At 35.5% G+C, this 10599-nt stretch overlaps 1 protein-coding gene across 1 annotated transcript; it reads right to left on the reverse strand.

Annotated features, from left to right (window-relative positions):
- Positions 1 to 117: 117 nt before the first annotated feature.
- LOC104808346 lies at positions 118 to 572 on the reverse strand. Its single transcript, XM_010534021.1, has 2 exons — positions 437 to 572; positions 118 to 369 (listed from the first exon to the last, which is right to left on the reverse strand). Exons 1-2 carry the CDS (start codon positions 503 to 505, stop codon positions 118 to 120), a joined length of 321 nt encoding a protein of 106 aa, XP_010532323.1. The 5' UTR covers positions 506 to 572.
- Between the last annotated feature and the right edge of the window lie 10027 nt (positions 573 to 10599).

The raw sequence follows: 10599 nt of genomic DNA on the forward strand, positions 1-10599 counted from the left end.
ATGTATTGTTGAATTGTGAATATATTCTACCGTTTGAGAGGTTAGTACATTACACAAATTACTGTATAGAGAGAATATATATACTCTCCTACGTAAATAATATTTTTACTGTATGTGTCAGGGTTTATGATGATGAAGTATATAATACTTATGGTCATCAAATATCTGATGAGCATCAAACTGAGCAATCTTCTCCCGAGCAGCTACAAGTTCCGCAGAAGTCTCCTCGTGTTTTCTCTTCAGCTCCTCGACTTCACGCGTCAGAGATACATGACGTACCACAGACGACGAAGATGCGTCACCACCCCCGAGCTGACTCGCCAACGCACCAATCCCGTAAATCCGACCTTTCGCATCGGGAGGAACGACCTTCAAAACAATATGTAAATAATATTTAAACTCTAACCTGTTATATTATTTTAAATACAAAAATTACCTCGAGATACAAGCTGTTGATTTCCTGCGGAGTCAATTGCGTTGAACCGCTGCTCTCGTCCATCGTCATTCGATCGGTAATCTTCGATTGAATGGCCTCTTCAATTTCTTGGGCACGATGATCTACGTACGTCCCATCCGATCGACGATGCGTGTCTTGTACATATTGTTTTGAAGGTCTTGTAAGACACGCAGAGCAGACGGTTGAACGCCTTCTTTCTCGGCCTAAACAAGTATTTTGTGAAAATTGATTTATTTGTTTTTTAATTTTACTAATATTTTTGTATAACTTTTTTAGGCCGAGAAAGAAGACGTTCAACCGTCTGCTCTGCGCGTCTTACAAGACACGCATCGTCGATCGGATGGGACGTACGTAGATCATCGTGCCCAAGAAATTGAAGAGGTCATTCAATCGAAGATTACCGATCGAATGACGATGGACGAGAGCAGCGGTTCAACGCAATTGACTCCGCAGGAAATCAACAGCTTGTATCTCGAGGTAATTTTTGTATTTAAAATAATATAACAGGTTAGAGTTTAAATATTATTTACATATTGTTTTGAAGGTCGTTCCTCCCGATGCGAAAGGTCGGATTTACGGGATTGGTGCGTTGGCGAGTCAGCTCGGGGGTGGTGACGCATCTTCGTCGTCTGTGGTACGTCATGTATCTCTGACGCGTGAAGTCGAGGAGCTGAAGAGAAAACACGATGAGACTTCTGCGGAACTTGTACCTGCTCGGGAGAAGATTGCTCAGTTTGATGCAGCTCAGGCGAAGATCGCTCGGTTAGAGGAGATGATGCAACGTTTTATGCCTCCGACCGATTCCATCGGTTCGTCTGCTCCGAGTCCCGCCGTCAATCCCGATCCATCAGTTCATCAAGACGAGCAACATCCCCAAAATCTCGATGATTTTCCGGACAATTTATTTCGTTAGATTTCAATTTTGTAATATATAAAACAATTTCGGTTTTTTTTTTCAATTTGTAATATGTAAAACAATTTTCTAATGTATAATTATTTTTTTTAAACGAATTTTTTTATTTTTTTTCGAATAAAATTCCTTATGCGACAGAATAATCCGTCGCATAAGGAATAATCCTACGGAAATCTTCCGTCGCTTTCCATAGCTATTAGCGACGGAAAACCCGTCTCTGTAATATACCGACGGATAATGTAACGACCCGAGGCCGCTACGAATTGTCGAAACTGCCCCCACACAGCAACCCGGGACCTTTCATCGTGTTTTGTCCTCACTCGCACGCATACCGAGACACTTCCCAGTAGGTCACCCATCTTGAGATTGCTCCAGAGTCAGCACGCTTAACTTTGGAGTTCTCTTGTGATAGTCAACCAAAAAGGTAGATGCACCTTTGTTGCTATGAGTAGCTCAACTAATTCTTTTATGTTATCTTAGACTGTATAGTCCCATATCTATACAGCCCTCGGATCTCTCTCATTCCGATGTGTTCGATTCATCCCTGTACCCTCCTACCCAGAAGCTCGTCAGGAGCCGCCCCTTGTCCGTGCCTCTGCACCGGCGATCACTCTCCGCCCTCCTACGGTACTCTGGGTTGTCACAGATAACTCCGTCGTTATAAACCGTCACTAATTTGCGACTATTATCTGACCAATCCTCCCGTCCCTCTTTGCGACTAGTATGCGATGGAAGATCCGTCGCACTATCCGACGGAATTACGACGGAGGTTCCGTCGGATAGTGCGACGACTGAACGACGGAATTTCCGTCGCGTTTACCATGGAAAAACGACGGAGTTTTCGTCGGTCATATCGACTAGATTGCGACGGTTAGTCCGTCGCTTTTGCCGACGGAATATTCCGTCGCTAAAAACGACTGACTTACGACAGGTTTTTCCTTGCGACGGATGCACGACCGGGATGTGTTTGCGACAACCATTAACGGACGGAACTTATTCCGTCGATGTCCGTCGTAAACCGAATATACCGACGGAATTTCCTCTTTAGTGCGACGGGTTTTTCCGTCGGAAATATGAGTGTTTTTTGTAGTGGTTGTTTTCTCTATCGTTTGAGTGACGCGAACTACGGACAATTTGTCGCTATGGACAAAGGAAAAAGACAGAGATGGCAGTTAATTCTTATCATCATCACTTTTATATATATATATACATATACTATATATTATATACAAATATAGATATATATAATACGTTCACTACAAGACAATTGCGCAAATCGAGCGCATTATCATATAGATATTTACATTATATTATCTATTAATATATATAATAAGTTTACATATATATAAATATATCAGTTATATAAATGCATATATATGTTCTTTATATATATATAAAATTATATTTCTATGCTCGGTAAATGTATACATATGCATTTTCATATCTGTATATGTGTATATATTCATATATAATTGTATAATATATATATATATACTATTATAAATATATGCATATAATATATACACGTACTAATATATATACGTGTATACATATATTATACATACATTTATAATATATATACATGCACATATTACGTATATCATACATATATTCATAATATATATATATATACAAACATTCCTATATTATACATATATTATATCGACACATATATACATATATTTATACAGATATATATTATATATACACATATATATCGTACATATGTTTATAAATATTTAAATATATTTTTATTAATACATATGCATAATATACATATATATACATATTATATATATTTACATATATACTTACGTATAATATATACTACGCACTAACACATACATATATATTATATTATATTCACACACGATGGTGTTATCATGTGTAACGATAGCGCCATTATTTTTTTTGTATAACGATTTTCGCGCTCATTCATTTTCGTTTGATAAAATATTTCGATGAAACTCGTTTTCCGCTCTTTCCTACAAAATATAGAAATATCGAAATCGGAGTAAAATTGTACACGGTAAAACCTATAAACATATAAATATCGTAAAATACAATGTATATATTATACAAAAATATACTAATATATACATGTCATCATAACCTGATATAGATTTCTGATGTCGTCAATCTAGGTGTATAAATTTGGTCAAGTGATAATATTCCTAGACTCAATAATTAACCGCAAGTGTACGGATCGTATGTAGTAGTTAGGGTCGAACACAGGGACAAGTAGGGCTGGGCGTTTCGGTTCGGTTCTTCGGAACCGGACCGAACCGAACCGTTAAAACGGTATTTTTCCTGATCCGAAACCGCTATTATTTCCCGAACGGTATCATTTTTGGAGAACCGAATTTTTCCGGAACCGAACCGAACCGAACCGAAATTTAAAAATCCTGAAAAATCGAATATTTTTAAAGGAAATATATTATTTTTTTAATAAAACCTGAAACCGAACCGATACCGAAACCGAACAGAACCGAATACAATAAAAAACCCGATTGGTACCAATTTTTGTAAACCCGAAAAAACCGAACCGATCTATTCCGTCCCGAACTCGAACCGTTTCCCAAAACGCCCACCCCTAGGGACAAGTAGACAACTGAATCAAATCTAAATCCAAATCTAGATCCAAAGAAAATAATATGAGTGTGGGAATGTAGCAAAGCAAATGATAAAACGACTATAAACTATGGATGATGAACACCGCAGGCTTCGGGATTGCTTTACATGCAAGGATCTTTCAAAATATGTAAACTTAGTGGTTTATCTATCCATTCCAGGGAATTCAAGCTCTAAGGTAGAGATCAACTCTTCCAAGTCTAATCTCACTATCCAGGTTTAATCCTACTAATCTCCCGATTCAATAGTCTAAAACTCTGGATGCATAAACGAACGCTATCATAATTCCTAGACAAATACCCATCTCCCGATGTGATACATGTTCTATTTATTGAATTAGTTCCAGGTTAGAATCACATATGTCTATGTGAATTAAAACCCTAAGTTCATTCAACCAAGTGGCCAACGAGATCAAAAGCATTAAGAACAATTCAATAAACTGAATGGAATAAATAGATCCACAAAGTTTGGAAATAAAAACCAAAGATCCTTACATAGCAAATCCCTAACCTACAGTTATGGGACTACTCGCTAAACATCGAGATATTATGGTTCATATCAATAACACAAAACATCATAAAATAGAAGAAAGGAAGAATGCTTAGTCGATTTTTCCGGCTTTGTAATCTTCGTCTTCTACTCCGATCTCTTGCCTCTTGATAATCCCCCTCTTCTTGTGTACTCTAGGGTGTGTTTTCTGTGAAAAGTCTGAATATTTTCGACCTTGGGGGCTAACCCTAGTTAATCCTTCTTTTTCTGGGTCAAAATTCGGAATATTTCCAAAATCTGGTAAGTGACTCGATCTGTGACTGAAAGTGACACGATCGTGTCACTTAACAGTTTTGGCGGGCTTCACAAATTTGCTCATAACTTCCTGCTCCAACATCGGATTTGGGTGATCTTGGCGTCAATGCGTAGATATCGAAGAGAGCTTTCCAATGATGTAAATTTGGACTTGTAGAGTGAAAGTTATTGGACTTGCAAGATCTGACATTTTCTGAGCTTCACATTTTTCCTAGAGACACTCCAAATGTTCCCGGTTCGTCCGTGATGTTCCGTATTCCATGTTTTCGACTCATTTTTCTCTCTTTATGTATGGATTCCTGTTTAAACACCAAAAAACACAACCAACCAATATTGAAGCCAAATGTGTCCTAGAATGTCTACAAATATATAAAATCGAGTGAAATACGCTAGACATCCTATATCAAAATATCACCCGAAATACGTGTTATCAATTTATGAGAATCCGTATCTCCAAATATGTCAGAATCTATTTAATCAACCAACAAAGGTTTATCACATCCAAAACATAATTCTCAAACTAGAAGCCCCACGAAGATATCTCAAAATTCACTTCATTGTCTGCTAATGTTCTCTTCTTTGATTTGAAAGAAACCGATTGACAATCCCAACGGCGTGAGCTATATCTAGTCTTGTACAAACAATAACATATATCCAACTTCTCACTGTAGAGGGGTATGAGATATACTCATATCATCCTTCTTTGAATTTGTATTCGGACTCCATTGATTGTTCAATCTAAAGTGTGAAGTAAGAGATGAATTTATCATTGTAAGTGAAACTTGTAGGAGTTGTTATGGATGAAAAAGTTTCTTGAACAACTTGGGTTTAAACAAGATAAGTATGTCTTGTTGTGTGATAGTCAAAGCGTCATTCATCTTGTAAAGAATTAGACATTTCATTCAAGATCGAAGATGTTGATGTGATGTATTATTGGATTCAAGATGTTGATTTGAAGGAGGTTAAACTTTAGAAGGTTCATATTGATGATATGTCTAATTCTTTACAAGATGATGATATGGATTCAAGATGTTGATCGAATATTGAACTCGTGTTCGATCGATTGGAAATATTGTGGACTCTTTAATTGTAGAGTAGAATTTTGAATGGATATTGGAACAAGAATTTATGGGGTTGACTTGTTGTTTAAGTGACAACTTGTTAAGTTGTATTATCTCACATATTGAGGTTAGAATATTGACGTATATATTCTATAACCTCGATTTAAGATATGAGAGATTGTTATGTGGACATTGTAACCCAATTATAGTAGATTTTTGGATGGACTACGGTCCCATAGTTTTTTTACTCCGAAGATTTTTCACGTTAAATCAGCTGTCTCTTTTGATTTTGTTAATTGCGGTACCATTGCATTATATATTACTTCCTCTAAGATTTGCACAAGTAAAATGATCTATGTTATTGATTCACGATATATGATCATGATAACATAAAATTGAGAACAATATTAGTAAGGAATTTGAATGTAATATTATCAATTTATAATATATTCATATAGATAGAGAATAAAAGGTTCTCTACTGATTCAAAAAATATTGTATTTATGAAAAAAACGATACAGAAAAGGAAAAAAAATGAAAACTTCACATAGTGATTTTTTTCTATCGAAAATTCAATATATTTCATTTTTTCGGTACCTTTCATTCAATCAAAAAGCTGACAAACTAATGAAACTTATAAAGTAGATAAAAAAGAAATTAAATAACAATTTTGTATCTAATTGTATAACAATAGCATAGATTTATAAATAAAAGATATTACGTTAATATCTATCAGGCCTAAATCATCAACTGACTCTCAACCACATTAAAAATTCATCATAGATTTGTTTCAATTTAGATGATTTCTAATATAAGTTCTTTCATTCCTCTTATTAAACCTTTCCTAACCTTTATATCTACAACTCTAACTCATTATTTCCTAATAATTGTTGTACTTCACAAATCATTAATTTCTGGGGCAATTGGTGAACCGTACCAAACGGTACATGTCATTTGCAAAGTGTGCCAAAATATTTAGGTCATTTGAAAAGTATACATTTTTTTTATTTAATTCTCACAATGTCCTTTAATAGTGTATGATCATATCAAAGTACACCGTCATTTACTTTCTTTCTTACTGTAAAAAAATTTAAATAGTATAAAATATCGAACTCTCTGCACAGACGATTCTCAGGCAGTTTTGGAGAACATTATTCCATTATTTTGTTCAAGAACACTATGTTTGTTTACTTTAACATATATATTTATGTTGGAAAAAATCTCATATTCCCCCATGAATTTTCATCAATGTTATGATTTCCTACATCAATTTTTAATTGGAAAAATAAAAAAAAATTGAAATTTTCAATTTTGACAAAAAATACTGAATTTTATTTTTTGTCAAATAAACCAGGGGCGGACCTACGTACAAGGAGTGGGGGTCACGTGCCCCCATAGTCAATTTTTTAAAAAAATTCTAAGTTAAAAATTTTATAAATTTTAATAAAAAGAGAATGATGCCTCCATTAACTATTGAATGTGGCCTCCACTTTCAACTCTCTTACTTCTTTTTATCTATTTTTTTTAAATTTAGCTTATTTTTATATATAATTTTTTTATGAATGTCCCCACTAGAAAAAGTTTGTGGGTCCGACACTGAAATAAACATTAAACTTTTTAAATGAATCTAAAAAACTACTGAATTTTTTAAGTAATCCAAAAAATACATGAACTTTTCTGCGATTATCAAAAAACACTGAAACTTTTTCATTGATACAAAAAAATACATGAACTTTTTTTATTGTAAAAAAAAACAAGTAAAATAATCTGACGTGTTTGCATCTCCTTGTGCAACATCAGTCATTTTGTTTATTAATTTTGACAATCATAAAAGAGTTAAGTATTTATTTTATTAAGTTTAAAAACTTTAATGTTTATTTGATAAAATAAAAAGTTCAGTGTTTTTTTGTCAAAATTTGAAAGTTGCGTGTTTTTTTTTAGATTTTTCCGTTTTGTTTTTCCGCTGTAAATTCGGTATTCTACAAACGTTTGTATAATCCTCCGAAAGAAATTCAAGGAGTCAGGTGAATAGTATTGTTATTCCGAGATTATGGATAGAATGCAGACAATTGAATTAGATCCTCAACTAGAAAAACGTATTTTTGGACTAGTATGTATACCCATCTGGGTGTTCGAATTTCGTCCAGACGAGATATCGGTCCAAGACATTACTCTTACGTCCTGGTAAAGTGAACCAGGAAGAGGTTCACTGGTTCCCAAACCAAGTTTCATCCGTTAATGCAAAATCTCGTTCGGGTAGGTTAGGAACGTCCGAGAGTTTGTTAATTGCGATCACATAAAAGAGTTGAGGAGCAATATATAATCAATGCAGAATGGGATGCGTTAGGATGAAAGATGTTAGGATGGATCTTATTTATGGCAGGATGAACGATTGATATGCATGTTCGAATGAAAGTTACTTGTGTTCAAATAATTGATACGCATATCTGAAAGGAAGTTACTACCAAACATTTATGTGAAAACTATAAGGTAGGAAGAAACTCCGAACAATTACACATTATTTAGCTATATATAATGACTTAGAGAGTTCCGGTGTTCAACCAATACACGTCTCTCTCTGTGATAATGCAGTAGTTGTTGACCCTGTTGGTCAGAGAAGTGGACGAGTGCAAACATTTTGAATCCTTTTCCACCCTCTTATCTTTCTTTCCATTGCTCCGTATTTGAGTAATTCTACTAGGAAGGGGCCTTCTTTTCCATGTTTCCTTCAACAACTGCCATCAACAAATTCTTTCCGATATGGATTCCACCATCTGAACAGTTTATGCCAAGTTATTGTTGGTTGAGTGCTCTATGATGTACTGTTATGCGAGCTTTATTTAGATACATTTGATGTATTGACACTTTCTATGGTTTATGGATGAGTGTTTTATTTATTACATGTTTTGCATACTTGATATGTTATGATATCCATGTATTGTTATGAACAATACTAAACTTCCTAGTCATATGTCATTATGGGAATAATGATATACTAAGACTAGTATGATGTGTGATTGATGATCATATAGATGATCATAGTTATTGGATACGATCACAATCATAGGTATTCGTTGGAGAACGGAATACTGGACTGACCCGCATGAGATTGTCACATGGACTAGCTTCATGACTTGAATCTCATATGACGGTTCCATGATCGGATCCTAAGACCTGAGATATCTACGGAATCCAACATGAGGAGTTGCGTACTTTGAATTCGTCAAACGTCCTGCGTAACAAGAGGACTATAAAGGCGTGTATCAAGTACGAAACGAATCATGTGATGGATTGTAGATAGTCAAGATGGGATTTGTACCTCTCGTAAAAGAGAGAGATATCGTTGGGCCCCTCGTGTGAGCGAGACTATGAAATGTGTGGCCGCACTATAGACGAACGTCGTCTATTTCATACAGTCGAACTCAGTGAACGAGAAAGCAGTCGAATCAGATAAGGTGGCATGTCCATTCCTTATGTTCGACTTATGATATCGTGATACAAAAGGATCATCAGCCGGAATCATCACTGATGTTCGTAAGATTACGAACAAACTCTATTCGAGATAGGTAGTCATACTGTCTTGCTAGAGACCGCCTATGACTTGTATATCCGAAATAGAGTTTTCGGATTATACTGCTATATCGAATGAGCCTACAGGGTCATACACGTAGGGAAGGAGAAAACGCATGAGAAAACGACGAAAAAACTGAGACGGAAGGGTCCAGACCGATGGACCAGAAGAGCAGACCCGACGGTCCGTCAGGTCCAGACCCGACGGTCCACATAAGGTAGACCGTCCGTTCTGGCTTTGTTCTGCTTGCTGGAACGGGCGGTCCACGTGCATTTATGGACCGTCCGTTCCGGCTTTCGGATTTTTCGAAAATTAAACCAAAATTAAGGTTAAATAACTTTATAAGAAGGAGATTAAAACCCTAATTAAGTGAGCCGACTTTGAACACTTCAATAGACTTTGGTGAGATCTAAGAGGTGATCTAAGTCTCGTTTTCTCAAAGCAACATACGGAAATAGTTGATTCGGGTTCTAGCAGACAAGTTCCAATCGTCGGAATCCATCCAAAGGTGTGGATACGTGTAGAGGGCGAGGTAATCTTCCTGCCTTAAGTGATCGAACGAATTCTTCAGTTGATACAGACCCCGGATCGATTGAGGTAAGCGTTTCAACGTTTCTACGATTCATACATGCATGGTTCTAGAGTTTCATAAAATTTTGTTTTTCATCATTTGCGTAAACCCTAGAATCGATCTCATAAGAATAGAATTTGCTCTACAGATCTCAGAAAATTCCAATAGTGGTATCAGCCGAACGTTGCTTGGATGATGAAACCTATATCAAGAAAGACTTTATTATGGCAGAAACATCAGTCATAGTTTGTCTAGATTTATATTCGTTAACACCTTGAAGAATATGAATTTCCACCCTCTTTAAATAGAGTGTCCGGAGTTCGAGTTATTAAGTTAGTATCTGATATTATCCAAGACTTGATTTCTCGAGCAATATTATCCAAGACTATTAATAACGGGAGCATTATAAAATATTAGATATCGTGTAAGGCTATATCTAATATCAGATGAATGATTTGAGTTATAAATCCCGAAACCCACGTATTCAAAGTTCTAAAATTTATTCTCGTAATAAAATAAAAATATGTTCAATTTTGTTTTTCGAATATAGGAAAAATGTCTGATAACAAGTTGATCGGTTTAATCAGAGCC

The sequence above is a fragment of the Tarenaya hassleriana genome, unplaced genomic scaffold, assembly GCF_000463585.1.
Source record: "Tarenaya hassleriana unplaced genomic scaffold, ASM46358v1 Cleome14, whole genome shotgun sequence".
Lineage (NCBI taxonomy): Eukaryota > Viridiplantae > Streptophyta > Magnoliopsida > Brassicales > Cleomaceae > Tarenaya > Tarenaya hassleriana.